General features: G+C 46.5%; 1 protein-coding gene across 1 annotated transcript; it reads left to right on the forward strand.

Annotated features, from left to right (window-relative positions):
• The first annotated feature begins 347 nt into the window (after nt 1–347).
• On the forward strand, nt 348–20753 carry LOC130494057 (E3 ubiquitin-protein ligase TRIM7-like). The gene is made up of 11 exons (XM_056867706.1): nt 348–761; nt 2293–2445; nt 3515–3604; nt 4665–4895; nt 6489–6511; nt 9107–9216; nt 10939–10971; nt 13865–13929; nt 14212–14346; nt 19991–20070; nt 20693–20753. The coding sequence occupies exons 1-11, from the start codon at nt 348–350 to the stop codon at nt 20751–20753; spliced, it is 1395 nt and encodes a 464-aa protein (XP_056723684.1).
• The last annotated feature ends 883 nt before the right edge of the window (nt 20754–21636 follow it).

A 21636-nucleotide genomic window follows, 5' to 3' on the forward strand; every position in this document is an offset into this window, starting at 1 on the left:
TTTCTAAAATCTTGTTCTGTGGCAAGGCATGCCACTGTTTTGTGCTGTGATACGATTTGTTTAATGCCCGTTCCGGGCCATTCGGGGCTGTTCCGGAGGCATTTTTGCCCTGGAAAGGGCTAATAAATGTGCGCGCTCTCCGCGTTTTCATGTTGAAAATATTGTTCTGGAGCCCCTGCAATGCATGCCACTGTTTTTTTGCTGTGGTGTGATTTGTTTAATGCCCATTTCGGGCCGTTCCGGCTTTCACCCTGTCCCGCTGCAGGAAGGGGAACGCCCTGTCGCTGCTTTGGAAGTGGTGAAAACGAAACCCTCTCCGGCTCCCCCTTCCCTTCCTCGAGTTAGCCATGGCTGCCGGGGGTCCCGTCCAGGAGCTGTGCGAGGAAGCCTCTTGCTCCTTCTGCCGGGACTTTTCCAGCGATCTGGTGACCATCGTGGAGTGCGGCCACAGTTTCTGCCCAGCCTGCCTGACCCGCAGCTGGGGGGCATCTGGGGCCGAGGCTTCCTGCCCCCAATGCAGAGGGCGAGCGCAGGAGGGGACCCTCCAGCCCAACCAACAGCCGGCCAACTTGGTGGAAGTAGCCAAGAAACCCAGTCCTCAGGGGCAGAAGCGAAGGAGGGGGGTCTGCGAGCAGCACCAGGAGCCCCTGAGGTTTTTCTGCAAGGAGGACGAAGCCCCCCTCTGCGGGGTCTGCAGCACATCCGAGGAGCACCAAGACCACCAGGTGGTTCCTCTGGAGGAGGCTTTCCTGGAAAAGAGGGTAAGTCAGAAATCGTTGGAGGGAGACTTTCTAGCATCCTTGTGCGTGGCTCAAGATTTCACTTGAAAACTCTTGCAAGGTTGTGGTGGTTGTCGCTTGCTGGTTTGTAACTATCAATATAATGCAAAATAGAAATATACGATATTATATTATTACCCCGCCACAAATTGGCTGGCAAAGCAGCAGCTAGGAATAAAAATCAAAAAAGGTGCTTGGGGAAGGGTTTTTCCTCATGGTGGAGGGGAGGGACTGGCCGCCGCCTCTGCTCTTCCTCCCCCCCACCCCCCGAAATTACCCTTTGCTGGTTGCCCTCTCAGTATTGATGCCCCAGCCTTTCACTGGCAGGCCACCTTTGCCTGAGGATCATGCACGGTACAGTCCTATTTCCTTCCTTTTAAGCAGTGGCCTGTCTATTATTTACAATGGCCATCCCCTTGGCCCCCCTATGCCAAGATCGAGCTGCGTGGCCAGCCCAAGAGGTTTCACTTCCCAAGGGGGGTCCTGGCCAGCCCCCCCCCCCAGTGCAGGCCTCTGATGAAGTGGGGATTCCAATACTGTGCCAAGGTCATTGTGAATATGGAGGGAGGAGCAGATGGTGAGAAATGGATGTGTTTCGTTCTCAGAATCCAGGCACTACACAACTACTGACAGGCTGGCAGGGTCAAGACTAACTTTGTGCTAAGTTTCAGAGTGAGGTCCCAAAACCTGTTTTCAGCACCAGGCCAAATGGAGAAGTCGCCCATGATCAAGATGGCCAAAACTCAGAGCAGGTTTGTTAGGTCTGTTGGCAGAAAGGCTTCCTTGAGGGCAAACGACCCTGCAGGAGATCATGGGCTGTGAGATTAATTCTGAGGGTTTGGAAAGGGGCATTATGGGGTTTCCAAGTGAACAGGCTAGGAACCCACAGGAGCCCCACGTATTGACACCCTTGTGGGTCCAGGATATGAAGGAATGCATCGTCATCATTATCACAACCACCATGGAAAAATTAAGGTACAGTGAGGGTAAACCCCCCAAATCAAACTCGAGTTAGCTCACACCAGAATGAATATCTGCTTGTACTAGTATCAGAATCATTAATCATTTGTAACGTTCATGGTGTCGTCTGGAGGGCCACCTAAGAGGAGATGCTGACTGTGAGAGGGTTGGCAGGCAGGTTTGGAGTTTAATCTGAAAGGTGGCTTAAAAATCCATCAGGGTCCATCCATATTCCTGCATTTCCAGCTTCACCTTCTTACAGATCTGGAACTACTTTTAGAGGTTTGTCATAAGAACCCCCCAGTAATGTGAAGAGTTTCAGGAAAGGTGGAAGTTGTATTACTCATATGTTTATGAACATGTTTAGCTACAATATATTTAACCAAAAGGTTTTATTGAAAATATATATTAGGGAATATAGTCACTATATATAATCCTATATGCAACTACAAATGAGAAAGCATTTAGAAATGAAAAACGTCAGATTTAAAACTATATTGGTAGTTTGGGGGGGGGGATGAAACAAATCCTGTTTCCGTGTTTGGGGCATCAGGCAGTCATGGCTGCTGGAAGTGGGAGAGTTTGCCAGAAGCACCAGGATCCGCTGAAGCTCTTCTGCAAGGACGACGAAGCCCCCATCTGTGTAGTCTGTGATCGATCCAAGGAGCCCAGAAATCACGAAACCCTTCCTCTTGAGGCCTCCCAAGTAGGGTTGCCAACTGCCAGGTAGTAGCAAGAAATCTGCTAATTCAACTGATCTCCAGCTGAAAGAGGTCAGATCACCTGGAGAAAAATGACCGTTTTGGCCATTGAACTCTATGGCATTGAAGCCCCTCCCCAAACCCTGCCCTCCTCAGGCTCCACCCCAAAAATCTCCCGCCGGTGGCAAAGAGGGACCTGGCAACCCTACTTCCAAGAGTACAAGGTAGGAAATCAATAAGGTGGAGATTGGTGGGGAAGAGCCGTTGATCCTTCCCTTCTCCTTGGTCTCTTTGCGGGGAAACTGCCTCCAGTTTCTTCCTCCGCCTCTGGGCCCAAATTGGGGGTGGAAAACACCTCTTTGCTGCCTCCTTCTTGGCTTGGTGACTCCCTAAGGCATTGCCTCCTGCCCCCTGCTGAGGCTAAAGTGGGGTGAAATGTAAAGCTGAGGAGATGTACTCACTTCCTGTCTGGCTGTGTCTGGGCAGCCCATTGCATGACTGAGCTATGAGGGGGCAGCTGCCTGATGCCCAGTTTTAACCCCCTATGCACACACACACACACACAATGCTTTCCCAATTTCACTTGCTACCCTTGAGTTGCCTGGGGTCTAGGGGAGAATGGGTGCAGAGTTGGTACCTGCACACAGAAGCTGTGAGGTAGCAGTTTCAATCAATTTTTTATCTACGCATGAAGCTGCTTTGTTCTGAGTCAGTCCCTTGGTCTGTTCAGGTCCACTGATTGGCAGCGGCTCTCCAGGGACTCAGGTGGAAGTCTTTCACATTAATTGCTACCTATGACTTTCAACTGGAGATGCTGGGGATTGAACCAGGGGCTTTCTGCATGCCAAGCGGATGCTCTCCCACTGAGCCATGGCCCTCCACAGCAGTGTGGCACCACAAGAAATCCTTTCCCGCACCACAGCTGAGGTTGCTTCCACACAAAGTTTCCCCTGTTTTGGTGGCTTTTAATGACAGTTTGGCTTTTAATGACAGTTTTACTTCTTGTATGTTTTATGATAAATTTCTTTAAAAGTAACTGATCTCACTTTTGGGTCTCTCCTTTCCCATGATCAGTTCCGCAACTGCCTGGAGAAGCTGAAGACGAAGAGAGAAGGAATTGTGGCGTGTCAAGCAGTCGTAGAGAAGAAAAGTAAAGACCTGCTCGTAAGTGTCACTGGCTGGGAAGTGAACAGATTCTAGAACTTGTATTGGGAGAGGAATGGCAGAGAATATCAGAAAAGTCAATCTACAAAGCAACCCCCCCCCCCAGTCTGGAAGTTCTGTGCACAGATTGTCAATATTGAAGCAGACCAGACCCCCACACACACACACAAAGGAAGGCATAGCATTGCTGTTCTAAGCAGAGTTATGCCCAGGCACTGGGGCTGGGGATGTTGTGGAACTGCACCCACTTGGTGTTACTGGCATCTTGGATGGTCTCCTAGGGCTTCCTAGTGGGTGGGCTGCCCCCGGATTATTTATCCATATCTAGACACCCCCCTCCTTTTTTTTTTTTTGTTCTTGGGTGATCTTGTTTAAGGCAGAATCCCTTGACTTTCCAAGGTACTCTGTGCTCTTGGATGAGCCCTGGGCAGATGAATGTATGTGTTAATTCCCCATTTGTGTGCCTGCACCAACACTGCAAGCCAGGAGATGCCCCTGAAAAGAGAAGAGGGTGTTCTACCCCCCAGAAAAATGCTGGGTAGAAATGCTGATGGATACTCCACTGATTCTGAACTAGGCCAAGGGTTGTTCGGTCATTACAGATTCTAAGGGGGGAAAGTATTTGGAATACTCAGTCGCATGTCGATCTTTCCCCCTGCAGTTTTTTCTTGCCCAAAATGCAGCCAGGGAGACCAAGTGAGGGGAAGGGGCTTCATAGCTTTTTTCTCACCAGTGGTATTTCTACTCAAACATTGTACCTTTTTGCCAGATAGGAGGTGGGGGTTGGGGAAACAAATGGACTCAAGAAGTCCTTTCTATTCTCTGGGTCTTCTGCTGCAGACATCGTCCTCTGTGGCTGAAAGAACCTCTCCAGGAGATTGAAATGTACTTTGGCCCTCAGGATGGGTCCATGGAAATATTTCTTTTTCCCTGCCGAATGTTGATGTGATCTCTGTGAAAGGCCAAAATGCCCTTCAGATAGGAGTCTCCGAAAGAACAACTTCCCACTGCAAAGACCAGCTGTGTTATGTTGACCTGATTTCCTTCTCTTTCCATTCAGAAGGAAACCACAGGAGAGAAGCAAGAGATGGCAGCCAAGTTCAGACAACTACGCACATTTCTGGAGGAGCAAGAGAAACTTCTCCTGGCCCCGATGGAAGAGATGGAGAAGGAGGTGGAAAGAAACCGGGACCAGCACCTGGCCAAACTCTGTGAGAAGCTCTCCCCTCTGGACAGCCTCATTCAGGAGATGGAAGAGAAGTGTCAGCAGCCTACCAGTGAACTCCTGCAGGTAAGAGTGTGGCAGGAATAGCTCAGGTTCCCCTTTGGAGAATGTTGCCTCCAAACCCTTTCTGTGCCTCCTTCGCTTAGGCAGAAAGCAAATGAGAAAGCAAATGAGCCCACTTTGTGTTGCTAGCAAGTTTTCATCTTGGAATGCTTTCCCCTCTGCCCCATTAACAGTGCATTCCTACGGAGAGTTACTCCAGTCTAAGCCCATTCATTTCAATGGGCTTAGACTGAGTAACTCTCCTTAGGAATGCACTGTAAAAGTATTAAAAGTATTATACAGCTTTGGGTAAAAAGGTGAAGGAACATTGGGGGCACAGGTTGTGATAGTTCTTCCTGTAGTAGGCCGCGGTTTGGGACTGGAACGAAAAACTCTGGAAATAAATTAGTAGCTTCGTTGATGGTGTCGCCAGGAAAGGTTTGGTTTTTTGGACCATGGCTTACGCTACCTAGATGATGCTCTTCTATCGGGAGATGGCTGGCACCTCACAAAGGTGGGTAAAAATGAGTTTGGCCAGAGCCTTGCAAGCCTGATAAGGAGGGCTTTAAACTAAATCTTCCGGGGGAGCGAGACGTAAATTTAAAGCCTCACATGAGGACAATAACTGCAGATATAGATATGAAGAATTTGCGGAGGGTAGCGCATATGCCAGGAAAGACAGTTCAAAAACTTAACAATGGGAGGAAAGCAATCTTAAATAAGCTGCCAAGAAGAAGGACCTGTGGTCACTCTAGACGGAAACTCTTTTGATTTAATTTCAACCCGTTGGTTCTGGTCCGACTTTCTTGGGCAACAGAAAACAACTCAGCGCCATCCTCTATATGACAGCCCTTTAAGTACTTGAACATGGTTATCATATCCCCTCTCAGTCTTCTCCTCTCCAGGCTAAACATACCCAGCTCCTTCAACCTTTCCTCAAAGGACTTGGTCTCCAGACTCCTCACCATCTTTGTTGCTCTCCTCTGGACACGTTCCAGCTTGTCTACATCTTTCTTAAATTGTGGTGCCCAAAACGGAACACAGTACTCTAGGTGAGGTCTAACCAGAGCAGAGTAAAGCAATACCATCACTTCGCGTGATCTCTGTCTTCTACTGTATTTTCTACCCTTCCCAATTTAGTATCATCTGCAAATTTTATAAGCATCCCCTCTATTCCTTAATCCAAATAATTTATAAAGATGTTGAACAACACAGGGCCCAGCACAGATCCCTGAGGCACTCCACTAGTCACTTCTCTCCAAGTGGATGAGGAACCATTAACTAGCACTCTTTGGGCACAATCTGTCAACCAGTTGCAGATTCACCTAACAATAATAGGATCTAAACCACATTTTCCCAATTTGTCAACTAGAATACTATGTGGACTGGATGACCAACTGTCCTCTGAAATGGCTCCACTTTGCTAATATTAACCTCACAGAGATTTTCTCCCACTTTATGGAGATGCACCCCAACCTTTAAGTGGACTCTGCTAGCTGGGCACAGGAGAAGGGCCAGAGTGCAGAATGGCCCAGGGTCTGAGGGGTCTCCCTGTTGTGGCCTTTTAGCAACCATTAAGGTCTCTCTTCTTTCTTTCTCTCTGCCATTTTTCTATAGGAAGCCAGAAGCACCTTGCAGAGGTAAGTGGATCTTTCTCATTAACCTTAACACTGGGTGTGTGTGTCTGGGTATCCTGTGAAGAACGTGGTCCATCAGGATCATGGCTGAGGTCAAAATGAGTATAGTTAAGTTCTTGGATCTCCATCCATCCGTCAGTGGCAAACAGCTCAAACACAGAGCCTCGTCAACAGGAAACCGTGAAATAGTATTGGGGAGTAGTCTGGGTTGACACCTAGCTGAAAAATCTCTAGAAGAGGGGTCCCCAAACTTTTTGAGGCTGCAGGAATCTTTGGAATTCTGCCCTGGTGCAGGGGGCACAGCCACAAAATGGCTGGCACAAAGTGGCTGCCACAGGAGGCGGAGCCAGTCACAAATTGGCTGTTGTAGGTTACCTTCAGTCACCCAACGAAGATCCTTGTGGCAGCTGCTTCGAAAGCAACATTTTAAAAATTACCCCAGGAAATACAGGGTTTGAGTCTCCTCAGCTACATTCTCGCTTTGAGAGAGAAGGGCATCTATGATTGGGTGTTTCGGCTTCCCTTGCTTCGGGAGGCAGGACTTAAAAAACTTTCACTCCCACTTCCTGTCTCCTGGGAAACGCCCCTTTCTTCTCCAGTTCTTTCCTGCCTCGCTTATCAAGAGAGTGTGTTTTTTCAGCTCTCTGAATCAGCTATAGCTAAGGTCACCTTTAAACCTCTATTCCTAAATCTATTCCTATATCTATTATTACCTAATCTTACCCTAAGTCTTACATTCGTTCCATAAAATGGCAGTTTGGAAACTTTAATGCCTTGGTCGGCATCGGGGCTGACTATAGGGCATTTTAGAGGTGAACACGGGTATGACCACCCAGCCCAATCCAATGTGCTCTGTTTGTTAAGGAGGGTAGGGTGAGACTACACATGAGGAACCAGTGTTCCTTCAACCACAGAGCACTTTGTGCTGCACCTACTCAGATTACTCCACACTGGCAAAATAAAGCATTTGTCATCCTGTGCAACCCATAATGGGGAATACACAGTTGGTGATCAGAAAATTGACACCTCTGCTTTAAGTCCCTCCAAGTAGTTTCAGAGGAAGAAGCATTCTCATGTGACATTACTGGGGTTGAAATTTCCACTCCTCCCCCCAGGGGCAAATGATTAAAAGGGACAGAAGTAAACACGCCTCTGGGTGTGGTGATGTCATGTGACCTGTTTCCTTCCAATGTCTCTCAGCCTCACTCTTGAGAACATAAGTAGACCCTGCTGAATGAGACCAGTGGTCCATTTAGCCCAGCATCCTGTTTCACACAGTGGCCAATACATACCCCTGGACAGACAAGAAACACAGCACAGAGGCCAAGGCCCTCCCATGCTGCCTCCTAGCACTGTTATTCAGAGGTTTGCTGCCTCTGGCTACGGAGGCTCCCTTCAGTCACCAAGTCTAGTGGCCACTGCTGGAGCTCTCCTCCATGAATATGTCTAATCCCCTTTTAAAGCTATCTATGCTTGTAGCCATTATTACCTCAATCAGCAATGAATTCAGCAGATTAATTACTGGTTGAGTAAAAAATATGTCCTTTTGTCTGTCCCAAACCTATTTCTCAGCAACTTCATTGGGTGCCCCCGAGTTCTAGTATTATGGGAGATGGAGAAAAAGACATGAAGGCACTGAACCTAATTCTGTCCTCCTCTATTTTATCCTCATAACATCCCTGTCTGAGAGAAAGAGACTGGTCTAAAATCACCCAGTGAGCCACATGGCTGAATGTGGGATTGAACCCGGGTCCTACAGTCCTAGTCACAGGACACAGGAAGCAGCCGTATACTGAATGAAACCACTGGGTTAATAAAAGTTAGTACTGTCTACTCACAGTTGCACTGGCTCTCCAAGGTCTCTGGTAGAGATCTTTCACACCACCAACTACCTGATCCTTTTACTTGGAGATGCCGAGGATTGAACCCGGGACCTTCTGCATGTCAAGTGGATGCTCTACCATTGAGCCGCAGCCCCTCCCCTAATTCCAACCCTAAAGTCCAGAACTCTCAACCACCCAGGCTTTCTTTTTCTTCCGCTGGGCATTTGCAAGGCAGATCTGGGCAGGGGATGAGGGGTTGGTGTTCTGATGTTTGCTTTTTTCCGGGATGTTTGCTTTTTTCAGAGTTGGGTCTGGGTTCCCCTGAGCCACACAGCAACTTTAAAGAATAAAGCAGAGCCTGTAGGGGCTTGAAATGCCTCTGCGGGGTAGGAAGGGCTCCTGCCTCCACACACCCCAGACATTTTTCATGCCCAGACGGCCCGGGGGAGGGGAGTTACTTTCCCCCCAGCACAGTTTCAGCATGGGAAAATGGCTGGGGGGTAGACAGGAGACCTCCCCCTGTAGTGATCTGTGCCCAGACAGGCTCTGTTTCATTTTTTAATAATGATTCCCCACAGCTCCTGTGTGGCTTTGGTGTCTCAGGAGCTACAGTGAGGTGGATGTTGCTCTCTGAAGAGCCCTCCCATCTTGCTCTGCTTTCAGCCTCAGCCTCTGTCTCTCGGCCTTCGGCTGATTCCTTCCTCTGTTTCTCGGATCTGCCTGGAGTCGGGATTGAGAATTGGATGGATGGTACCTTAACATGATTTTTCTCAAGGTACGAACAAAAGGAGGCTGCAGTGCCTTTTCCTCTTGCCCAGAAGTGGCGCATCTGGGACTTCTCCAATCTAAATCTTCTTTTGGAGGACATCAAGAAGCGATTCAAAGGTAATGAAGAAACCCTGCAGGGATATCAGACTGGACATTAGTTTGGGCCAGATGTGTTTTAGGATGCTTATATTGGGGTTAGGGCTGTCAGGTCCCCTCTCTCCTCCGGCAGGAGGCTACTGTGGCTGGGATTGCGCGTGCCCATGTGCGTCACTTCCGGTTTACAACCAGAAGTGCCACTCGCAAGGGGCCTTTCCCTCTTAGTTTGTGTGGTAAAACAACCCTTTACCACTCAAACTAAGAGGAAAAGGCCCCTTGTGAGGAGGCCCTTCCGGTTGTAAACCAGAAGTGCCGTGCTTGTGGTGTGCGCATGCGTGCACGTTTGCCCCCCCAACCCTCAGGTGGTCGACAGGCAGAGGGGCGAATTGCCAGGCACCTGGCAACCTGGCCACCACTGGACACCTGGCAGCCCTAATTGGGGTACCCAACCTTTTTGAGCCTGGGGCCACCTTTGGAATTCAGACCAGCATGGTGGGCGCAGCCACAAAATGGATGCCACTGGAAGTGGAGCCAGCCACAAAATGGCTGCTGCAGCTTACCTTCAGTCACACAGGGAAGATCCTTCTGCTGTTGGTGGCAGAAGAAGTGAAAGCAACATTTTTAAAAAGCTGTACAGCCAGAAGCCTTGCTTGGCAAAAGTTCCACCTCGCCCTGGCCTCTTCATTAAATACTTGAGGGACACCAGTAAAGGGATTGGTGGGCGCCATGTTGGGGACCCCGGCTTATATCATTAGAAGACGCAGGAATACAAGGAGTATGTGTACCAATTAGGTAGTTCACCGTGGAAGGTCTTCTGATCAGATTTCTCCTGCGACTTTAGTTAAAAATTCCTTTATGTGAATTTTCTCAGAATTATTCTGTGTTTCCACTCTCTAGTCATTTGTATCCATGGACTGGCAAACTGGAAGGTAGTAGTCAAACGAGCACCTAAAATAAAAGGGTGGGGGAGGAAACTGCCCTTCAGGGCATCCTCATTTAATGGAGACACCCACCCCATCCCTTTCAGGAATAACTACCCCCCATTCTCACTGCAGCGTGTCTGTGGCCAAATTGGGCCTATCAGAACTGGTCTCTTTGACTGTATGTTTGCTTCAACATGTCATAACTGAGCCCACAGAGTGGTCTTGGGGGGACTGATAGTGCTGTCTTAAGCAGAATTACACCCTTCTAAGCCAATTTAAATCAGTGGAGTTAGAAGGGGGGTAATTCTGCTTAGGGTGGCACTGTGGAAGCTCTTTTTAGAAGCATCCTAAGTTTATCTGGAGCGGACCCTTGGGCCGCAGTCTTTAGCATACTTTCTATGAAGTGAATCTCCAGTCACTCAAAGTGACTAGTGAAAAGAAATGTTAATATTTCCACATCAGTAAAATTTGGGAAGAATTTCCCCCAGAAGTAGCTTCAACCTTTCAGCCAAAACTCAGAAGAAATATGTACGCATGTGCCATCAAGTCACAACCAAGTTATGGCGACCCCAGAAAGGGGTTTTCAAGACAAGTGAGAAGCAGAGATTTCTTTGCCATTGCCTTAATCTGCACAGTTTTCTTTGGTCTCCCATCCAAATACCAACCCTACTTAGCTTTCAAGATCTGATGAGGTGGGGCTATACGGCACCTTCCCTCCCCAAGAGAAAAAGAGACCATATTATGAACTGATGTTTTCGTCACATGATGGGTGATAAGCACAAGGGTCTGCTGCTCACTTTTGTTTCTTTTGCTTCCTCAGGCATCCTGGATTCTGGACTTCACCTGCAGAAAGGTAATTTTTTCTTCATACACGGATCAACTATTTCTTAACTAAAAAGCTTCACCTTACAATTTGTGTTGTTCTGCTTAGTGTTTTTCCAGAGATAACATTACTGGACGCTCTCGTGTTGTTCCTCAACCTCTCTCCCTCCCTGCCACGGCCAGTTCTTGTTCTGAGGAGGTCTGTCAGGGGGAAAGAGAAGGTGGATTCTGAGGGGATGAACTGCCTCCTTTCACCTACCTGTCTCCATATTTAAATGACAGGGAACAGTTGCTGGGCCTCAGCCTTTGAAGGCCTTTCTGAATCCTCCCATGAGAGTCATGGACCAGGTTGGGAATCCCATTTCTCCCAGTGGATTTCCCTTATTTTCAAGGTGCTATAAATTGTGTATTGGATCCTCAGGTTTTTTTTTAAGCTGTCTTTGTGGAATGGCAGTATATAAAGGTAGAAGTCCAGCCTGCCCTGGTGCTGTTTTCCAGTTGTTCACACATAAATTGTGTTTGATGTTTGGGAGAAGAACTGGAACCACATGCCTGTCACAAGCCTCCTCTCCAGCTTGGTCTTCCATCTTCCCAGCTATCACTCGGATGCACGCTTCTGAGCAGGAGGAAGCTGTCTCCTGACTGAATTCAGAGTGAATTTTTTTTAGAGTGAATTCAGACAGAAGGAAGGCAGATGTCTGCAGATTGAATGCTGGCTTAGCTCTTTTTCTTTCTTCTGTGTAGGGTCAGTTATTGGCTGTTTTTAATGAATACATTTTAAAACAGCATTGATGGTATATCACAACATATCAATCCTTTACCAAAGTTTTCAGTAAATTTGCAGAACAGGCTTTTGGAGAGGTATCTCCAGGATATAGGATGTATGTGTGTGTTCAGGGCAGCAAAGTTTCTTTCAAACTAGTGGCTATTGAGATATCTGTTTTTCCAGCCCAGGGTAGGTCATGGTTGAAGTTTCATAGCTCTGTGATGGTAATTCTAGTGCAGAAGGACTTTCATTGGTAATATTGCAGCTCTTTTGAGGGCTTAGTTTTTGCAGAGCTGTCAATAAGTTGCTTCCACAGGAGCAGGGAGGGGACATGAATTCAATACCAAGGGTAATTCTGTAAATTCTAGCTTGATCTTGGCCATCTTCTCACAGGTTATTAGCCCTGGATTCATCTGTTTTGGGAAGTGGTTTTCCCAACTGCTTCCTCGTCACATTTGTACACCTGGTGGGGTTTCCAAGGTTTTCTCTGATCTTTCTCAAACCTGGTTTGCAGTAAAGTCTGGATGGCTGCTATGTGGGTTGGAAAAATTCAGATTTTCCCACTTGTGTGGCAGCCTGACTCTTTCCTTGTGGCACTCATTTCCTTCCCTCATCTAAGTGGGGATTTTTAGTTTTTTTTAAAAATAGGCAATACTGTATACTCACTATAAAGATATAATGTTTTATCAATACGTGTACCTGGTTCTCTGAATCCCCAGCCTTCATTAAAGAGTAAGCCTCTAGACCCTTCTGTTGTGACAATATACGGGGAAAGGCATCACTATAATGATATGAATGAATGAAACCTTTAATGGCATAAGACTATAATGATATGCTACAACTAATTTCTTTTACTTGCCAAAGACCCAGTGGTCCAGTGGAAAGGGGTGGGAAACTGGGGGGGGGGGGGCTTGCCATGCAGAAGCCCCGTTCTTGCTGCATTTTATCAGCAGCTACACCAGCAGCAAGAAAACTGCACAAGCCCTGTCCCTGTTTGGAATCCACCGCCCAAGTGCCTTGATCTCTCTAGAAGTGACAGTTTCAAGGGACTGTAAATCCTCCTCTGCCTTCCTTCTTCCTTCCACCAAGTTCCCTTTTCTATGAAGCACAGAAACTATTGCTGGGGTGTTTTTGATTCAAAGTGTTCTGGGAGACACCTTGAATGACAGGAGAAGAGGGGTGATCATTTTTTAGAACAAATAATGGAAGGCTGAGTTGAGTAGAAATATTCTTAGGAACCAGGAAAAAATTGTACAGCCATATTTTTCCATACAAAACCTTTACCAAGAACAAAATTCATGTAATACCTTCATTATTTATTATTTAAATTGTCACAATACTTTGTGTAATCTTTCAAGCACACCAGATATTTCATCAGGCTGGATGTTGCAACTTTGTAAAAGACAGAAGGTTGGAAGGCAGATTCTTCAGGCTGTGGTGTGAAGGTCTGACCTCGCATGCATCCTCTGAGTAGCGCAGGCAGAACATTAGCTCCACTTTACTGCTGATGTAATAATACCTTACAGCACATTCCCTGGGAAGCTGAATTCAGTCCAGTCTTTTTTCTTTCATTGATGCACAGAAACAACCCCAAGTTCATGCAAAATGGTCCCAAATGCCAAGTGAGAAACACATGTCCCTGGCAGACTGAAAGCAATGGGAACCACATTTCAGTCTTCATGTTTTGTTCAGAGTCAATTAAAGCCAAATTCGGTGGTATTGCCTGTTTTGAGGTGTGTCTTGGATCAGGACTAAGAGCCATGACCCATTCAACCCATTCTGTGCCTCTGCTCAGTTTCCTGTGATTTGGGTGTTTGTGTAAATGCTCTCTCGTGTGATTTCTTAGGGGGAGAAATCCTGTGAGTGAAATATCCATGGTTTTCTTCTCTTTCAAGGTTCCCTGCTTGGGATGGGATATGGTAGGAAATGGGTTGTGTTCCTTTGGGTTTTTAATGTGGATTTTATCTGCCTTCTCTGGAAGCTCACAGGAAGTCTGCTCTGCCTTTTAGCAGGTCAGGAGGAGGCAGGAGAGTCTGTGAATCCAGGAGGGGGTTATGAAGAGGTGGGAGCAGGAGAAGGACGTAGAACAGGCCAGAGGGGAGAAATCTCCCAGCTGAAAATGCTTCTCTTCTTGTCTCCTCGTTTTCTCCCCCAACAGTAAATGTGACTCTGGATCCAAACACGGCCCATCCAAAACTCGTCCTGTCTGAGGACCAGAAAAGTGTGAGATGGGGAGAAGAAGCTCAACCTCGGCCCATTAGTCATAAGAGATTTGATGAATGTGATGCTGTGCTGGGCCGTGAGAGATTCACAGCAGGCTGCCATTACTGGGAAGTCCTTGTGGGAAGTGAGGAAGGCTGGGCTGTGGGGGTGGCCAGAAAGTCTGTGGGGAGGAAGGGAAAGGTCACCTTTAGTCCTGAGGAAGGGATCTGGGTTGTGAGGAAGTGGCTTGGACACTACAGGGCTGCCATAAAAGACCAATACCCTCTCCTGTCCCTGAGTGAGGAGCCCAAGAGGATCCGAGTCTGTCTGAAGTACACTGAGGGCCGAGTGGCCTTTTACGACGCAGACCGAGGATCCCTCCTCTACGAGTTCTCTGGAGCCTCCTTCCGTGGAGAGACCCTCCTGCCCTTCTTTTGGGTGTGTTTAAAAGCCCAACTCAGACTCTCTTCTTAAGACCATCTCTTCACAGCAGGATGGGGTTGCCAACTGCCAGGTGGTGGCTGGAAATCTCCCGCTATTACAACTGATCTCCAGCCGATGGAGATCAGTTCACCTGGAGAAAATGGCAGCTTCAGCAATTGGACTCTATGGCACTGAAGTCCCTCCCAAACCCTGCCCTCCTCAGGCCTCGCCCCCAAAACCTCCCGCTGATAGTGAAGAGGGACCTGGCAACCTTACAGCAGGAGCATTAATAAGAAAACATTATTTCTCAAGAGCCCCATTTTTTCCTGTCCTGTAAAGGCCTCTCCGGGCTCCCAACCACCAAAACCGATTGGAATAAAAGGGATAAATTTTCCGCCTCCATTTCCCAACGTTCCCTTTCTTTCTTTGTATCTTTTTTCTGAAAGCAAACAGTGACACATTTCACTTTATAAAAAGGGTTGTTCTCCTGGAGAGCTGTGAATAGCCACACACACCCCGCCCCATTTGGGGGGAAAAAAGGAAAATACCCCAAATCGCTTCTTTAGGGGTAATTTCCCAGCACTCCCCCATGGGCTGGATCTTCCACCTCCTTAACAGCAGAGCCCTCAAACAGCAGATTCTGTGAATGCGGAGGAATTTTCTGAACAGCGCACATATCAAATGTTCAAGGAAACGGTTTTAATAAATATTCATAAAGTCATTCAAAAACAAACAACATTTTTCTTAAGAGGCTTTTGTAACTTTTACCTCATGGTAGCTAAAACAGTGTAACAGCTTGAGAGTGAGCGAGAGAGAGGCGGTGTTGTTGGGTATAGCGATCTTCGTTATATGTCAGATATCCAAGGGTTAAATTGATTGTATTGATGTTAACCAGTTCAAGAAGGTGATGTTGTAATGCCTATAATCTTCATTATTATTGGAAATGTATGCTTTTATACTCGGTTCGCATACTCACACTTATAAAGATGCTAAGCCCGGGGCATAAGGGTTAGCATCTAGCACAATACCATATTCTGCACACATATATAATGGCAATACCCCATGTATAAGGGGTCAAGAATTATTCTTTGGTTCCTATTCACTCCTGTGTGATCACTGAGTTAGCATAAACTAGCAGCCATTATGAATCAGGTGCCAGTGAGATCATCCTTGCAGGCCTGGTACAGCTAGCCGCCCTAATGAGGCCCAAGGCAGTGATTTAGGGGTGTCAGATACGAATGTTTCGTTTCTCCATTACAGATCATGTAGCCACCTAAATCCACGCCTCAAAACCACACTGATAGGATATGCTAATCCAAATGTATCCATTATTGGGTCTTTGGTCTCTGCGCACTATATTACGTATGTGCAAAACCACTGACCAGAAGTTATAAACGTCGTTGCAATCCTTTGTTCTGGTGTATGAATTGTCCTGCGCATTTGGGGCAGTTCTCACGCGGTGTGTATATTGGGCCTAATAAACAAACTGCTTTGAACTCTCAACCTCCTACTGTGTTATTGTCATTGGGAATTAATACAATAATACAGGCATATCAATGTAATCCCCAATGTGTCAAATAGCTGTTGGTCAGTGAGAATCGGTTGTAAACATGCTTTTGGTCACGTACTAATTGCATATTACTGCTCTTTTTCTTTATCTAAGTAGAAAGAGCAATACCATGAAGGAAAGACAGACAATTCTGTATCTTTTCTCCTTGGAGAATGCTCTCTCCTCGCTCTCTGAGCATCCAAGGTTTTTATTAGGGAATATTACAATGGATAGCCAAAAGGTCAGTTAGTGATTACAATGGAACTAAAACAAGGCATACCAAGATCAATGATTAATGAGGTCAAGACAATGCACATTCCAGAGGATGAGTGGATTAAAGTTAATCCCTTTTAAGGTTGCTCCACTGAGGTCATTAGGTCACTATACAGTCAGTAGACTTTGGACAGTATATATCCAGAGATGAGACCCAGAAATCGTTATGATAATATTACATGCAATGAGGGCGTGCCCTGCCAAAGCAATAAAACCATAAGAACTGCTACAGTACCAGTTACCTTTTGGATCTCAAACAGAGAGGATGGAGCATTTCTGTCTCTTAGAGATGCCATGTGATTTAGATTCCTGCCAGCTTTTCTGGCAAGTTTAGGAAACTAGAAATATAGTAAGGATTTATTGTTTTAACTTCCAGTTTCCCTACCCTATATTCATAGTGAGTAAAGTTTGTTTTATTAAGACAAAGGACTTTGCCTGTTCATTGTGTGCGTGTGCCTTAATTGACTTTCACATAGCCATAATCAAATGATCCATAGCCTCGATTTATCAACAAGTGTCAACAGAAGGGATGGGTTTAACCCTCTGTCACTCAAATTAGGCTCCAGAGACTTTCCAACACACACCCCTCCTCCAGCCTCCCTTCCTCTCAAGCACAAGAGGAACAGCCAAAGATCCTACAGAAGAAGAAAGAGGCCCTGCAAGTCTAAGCTGATATTCTGGACTTTCTCTTTTCTTTGCTTTACTGGGCACCACCTGCTAGGATTTCCCTCTCTGCTCATTATCCCCTTTCAGAAGGGCCCTGAGGATCCTTGTCAAGGAGGTCCGGCCTGCCCTCCAGCAAACCGGTTCCTCCTTGGGTCAAAAGTTGCCAAACTCCCCACTGGGCTTCAGGACTCCCCCTAAAGCACAATGCGGGTAGACTCTGCTACCTTGTCGAGGAGACTCGGTCTGCTCTCCAGCAGGCCGATTCCTCTTTAGTTCAAAGTCACCAAATGTTTTCCTAGGAAAACCCAAATTCCTTACTGTGCTCCAGGATTCCCCCTGTGAGCGCAGTATAGGTATATTGCCACCGGCTCTCAATTCCAAAAGGCTGGCTTTCCAGGGATGAGCTGAGAGCTACTCTTCCCCAGCCAGTTTCCCAAAAGTCAAAACAAGCAAAAACCGTCCCTGCAGAGTAGAGCTTCTGCCAGGGGAGGCTTATTGCCACAAAACACTAGGGTAGGTGGTTTCTCACACACACACACACACACTCAGGCACTTGGATTTAGCCCTGAGACCCAAAAAAGGTTTCTCAGACTTCAATATAAAGTCTATAAGTTTATTTAATAAAATGTGCTCGTTACAGGAAAGGAAATTATTTGTGAGGCAGATAGCATAAAAACAAGAAATCTTAGCAATCTCTAACTTCACAGTAGTTCTTTAAGTTTCAGGCAAAATAGGCAAAGTTTCCAAGAGAGTAACAAATGCAAGGTTTTAGTTGATTTATAGTTACCAAGACCCAGCTTTGGTCCTAACACGCAGAGTGTCAGTCCTTCGTGGTTGCCAGATGATGGTCGCTCCATAAAACTCCATAAAAACTAGATCAGAAGAAGTTTATTCTTATGCCTTCCGAATTCGTCAGCTGGTGATCAAGCAGCCCATGAATTCCTCAGGAAAATAATAAACCAATTTCATATCTGTCCTGTCACTAGCCAACTCTTTGAAGACAAGAGATAAGTTGCATTCCTGCAGCAAATGCAAATTATCAGGAGATTCCCAGAGTCAGCGAGGGCTGAGGTGTGACAGGATGTGTCACCTTGGAGACAGATGGGCCATCAGTGAGCAAGCTTCAAAGGGAAGGGGGTTTGAGAGAGTTCCTCCCCCCCCCTCTCACAGACTACAAACGGAGCTTTGAAATGCATTTGCTAGGGGTAACTAGGCCGCACCTGAATTAAAGTTTGAGCCAATGTTGTGCAGTATTGTAGCAAAAGGAAATGCAGGGTGTATTTCCTTTACAATCCTCTCCTTATCAAGATTTCTACATTCATCGCAGTTGTGTTTTAGTTATACCAGTGGTTGAAAAGACATTATGCTTATGATAAAGTTATGCTACCTTGAAAACTGTACTGCCTTGAATTTTTTTGGGGGGGTGGGGTGGGGGCGGGTATAACTTCCCAATTGGAAAGAAATTCAGGAGGGGGATTTGCTTAGCCAGGGTCCTGCTGGGTTAAAGCTTTCTCTTCCTGTTTTTTTGTGTCTCTTCAAATCACGATAAGCCCTTTTCATCCACACAGCTGTCTCTATCTCCTTTAATTGGGTTGCCAACAAACTGGGTGCTCATACTTTATGCTTACCATGACCTTGTGAGGGAAGTTAGGCCAAGAGCTACTGAGCTTCCTTGCTAGGGTTGCCAACTGTGGCTTGGGGAATTCCTGGAGATTTTGGGTGCAGAGCTGGGGAGGGTGGGGTTCGGGGAGGGACATGATGTTAAGGCACCCTCACAGGCCCGCAGCTACAGAACTGAAGCTGGTGCACGAAGGGATGGGAACACTGCTGTATAGCCAGAGACAGAAGGGGTCTCCTGGAATCCATCTTGTTTGTGCAAGGCTGAAGCAAGCTGACAGGGTTGGAATACAGCAAAAAGGGGAGCCGTACCCTCCCTGGAAAGGAATGTTGCAGCTCTCCGAAGAAGACAAAGAGACAATGGATAAGCATTTAGCATTTCTATACTTTTCCTGCAATAGATGGCAAGCATCCTGCCAGATCTCATCAATTCTGCAGATTAGTTGTAATTCTGAGAGATCTCCAGCGCCCTGGAGGCTGGCAACCCTATCGCTGAGAAGGAATTTGAACCCAGGCCTCATCAGTTCAAGTCCACCACACTGCACTTCAAAGCACTGGCTCTCAGTGTTTACAATCATACTAATGTGTCGTCTATTCTTCAGGAAGATCTGGTGATAAAGGGGGCCCAAGAGACTTGTGAGGGGGCATCATCCCACCCCTGCTTGCCACTGAACAACCACCCTGTCTACTTAATGTGCCACCATCTCCTACTGCCTCCCCTTCCCACTTGCAGTGCTGCTGCCTCCACCTGCCTGGTTTAGGGGGCAACAATATAGGGGCAGAAGTGGCTCCCTTTCCTCCTCCCTGCCTGTCTACAGAGCTGAGGTGCTGGTGGTGGTGGTGGCGAGGGTGGGTGAGGGTTGCAGGCCTTGTTTCTCCTCTTCCCCTGACCGCCTGGCTCACGTGGCCATTGCTCCTTCCTTTTCCAAACTGACAACTGAAATCTCATGACATAGGTTCACAAGATCTCAGTGTTTTCCTAAAAATGTTAAATTGGTAATATATAAACCTGGGGGGGTTGCTATGGAAAACATACCCTGAGTGTACCTGGCCCCATTTTCTGGGGTATGTGATACACACGGGTGCCAGATTCAGAATTAGATATATGATCCTGTCCCACCTTCACAAGAAGAGGGATAAGAGGAAATCCAGGGTCCCTCCTTTTCCCCAACAGCTGGAGGGAAGGGAGAGGAGGAGCTGGAGGTCTGTTGCAGTCACAATATTTAACTGTAGTTTGCCGGGGAGAGCAGGATATAAGAATAATCGCAAAATAATTAAATTAAATACTGAATGAGCAGTTCTGCCTCCTGTCAAAAGCCTTACAGCAATATCTGATGTAGCAACATAAAGTGCAATCATTGTTTTTGTGAACTGTAGCCAAAATCAGATTTACAACCAATGTCCCTTTCCTACAGTAGCAACTCTGAAAAACATACCTCCTTTTTAAAAAACTGAAAATAGCTTTAGTCATTGCTCTGAAATTATTTCTTTCGTGCAGTATTAGGTTTGGCTCATTATAGACTGGCTTCATGTACACCCTGCCTTTCTCCCCAGCGTGGACCAAGAGTGGCTGACATCGTTGTCCAGTCCTGTGAATCGGAGGAGGCTGAGTGTGTGCGTGAGAGTGGCCCTCGGTCAGCCTCCAAGAATCTGTGGCAGGTTGAGAATTTGAACCTGGATCTCATAGATTCTAGACAAATGCTTTAACCACTACATCTAACTGGCTCTGATAGCTCAGGGAAGTTCTTAAACCCCACTTTGTTTTGTAAAAGAGGGGATGTATTCCACTTTCCCTCATTGTGCTGCCTTCCTCACCAAGGTGACCCAAAGCGGCTTATATCATTCTCCTGTCTTCCACTTTATCCTGACAACAACAACAACCCTGAGAGGTAGGTTAGGGTGACCCTGGCCCAAGGTCACCAAGCAAGCTTCCATGGTGGAGCTGGGATTTGAAACTGGGTCTCAGTTTCTAAGACACTCTAACCACTATACTACATGGCCTCTAATAGTTTAGGGAAGTTGTGTTGTTTTGTAAAGAAGATATGTTTTCAATCCTCCCTGTCTGGTGCTTCCACTTTTGACTTCTCATGATTAAACTTTTGATTTCATTGCCAATGGAGGGAGTTTCTGGCCCTAATCTGGGTGTTCTTGATTCCCTTCGTTTTTGGCACTGCAAGTCCCATCATCACCCAGAAGCTGGGGACCAATTTTGAGGCCCCTGCCTTTGTTTTCTGGTGGGTTATGTCCCTTGTTCAGAATGAAGAAAAAGGTGGTGGATTTTGGCAGTGGAGTGCTGGATAGAAAGGAGGTGGCTTGAGGGGGACATTGATAGACCAGAGTGAGAGCGGAGAAGATTACAAGGAGAAAGGTGACCAGAGCAGGAACCAAACTTTGGGCAGAAAAGAAGTGCCTTTTGTAATATTATAAAGGAGAGAGTCTCAGGACCTGGCAAGAGGCTGAAGATGGGAAGCAAAGGAGAGAGAAGAGGCAAAGACGAAGCTAAGACCTCATCCTCATTCTATACGGACAGATGCGGATGTTGTCGGTGATTGTGGAGGGCCGGGGTGGTGGTGAGGATTTTGTGCTGGCACTGATATTGGCAGGACTCTTCACTATTCTGGGTTTTATTTTTTCTTAATTTAAACTGAATTCCTACACATGTGCAATGTCCTTGCCTTGATGCTGTATGGAGACCATTCTTCCCCCTACTACCAGGTGGCTTTTTTAAAAAGTGAGAACAGCTAAATCAAAACAGTTTCATTTGTTGACATGTTTATACTCCCTGCATATTGCAACAATGTACTATTTCCCTGATTTCATTTTTTTAAAGTAACTCTCTAACCCTTTTCATTCAAGAGTTATGTAAAGGAGCAACGTGCAGCCAATACAGTTCCCCTTATAACTCCACAATGAAAAGAGCTATAGAATGAGTTTTAAAATCCCTGAATGAGTAATTGCCATAATAGATTGTTGTAATGGTGTGTCGGCAATTTTTTTTTTATTATGTCTAGACATATCAAAAGCTGGAAGAGGCCTGGTCTCCTCTGGACCTTTGAGAGGGCCTGTCACTTCCCTATGTTAAGAACCTAACCAAACAAACCCACAAAACAAATATTAGCCTGTCACAAGGGGATGGTTCAGTCTAGTTTCCTCCCTGATGGGCTCTTTTTTAGGCAGTTTTATCTACTGCAATGGTTGTA

Source organism: Euleptes europaea, chromosome 1 (assembly GCF_029931775.1).
Source record: "Euleptes europaea isolate rEulEur1 chromosome 1, rEulEur1.hap1, whole genome shotgun sequence".
Classification (NCBI taxonomy): Eukaryota; Metazoa; Chordata; class Lepidosauria; order Squamata; family Sphaerodactylidae; genus Euleptes; species Euleptes europaea.

Excerpts from the sequence above, each read along its gene's own strand:
- LOC130494057 (XM_056867706.1), top strand. The coding sequence starts at position 348 with ATGGCTGCCGGGGGTCCCGTCCAGGAGCTGTGCGAGGAAGCCTCTTGC. Across the intron at positions 6,512-9,106 it reads GCCAGAAGCACCTTGCAGAG|GTACGAACAAAAGGAGGCTG; the intron begins GTAAGTGGATCT and ends ATTTTTCTCAAG. Across the intron at positions 20,071-20,692 it reads GTGCGTGAGAGTGGCCCTCG|AATGAAGAAAAAGGTGGTGG; the intron begins GTCAGCCTCCAA and ends TCCCTTGTTCAG.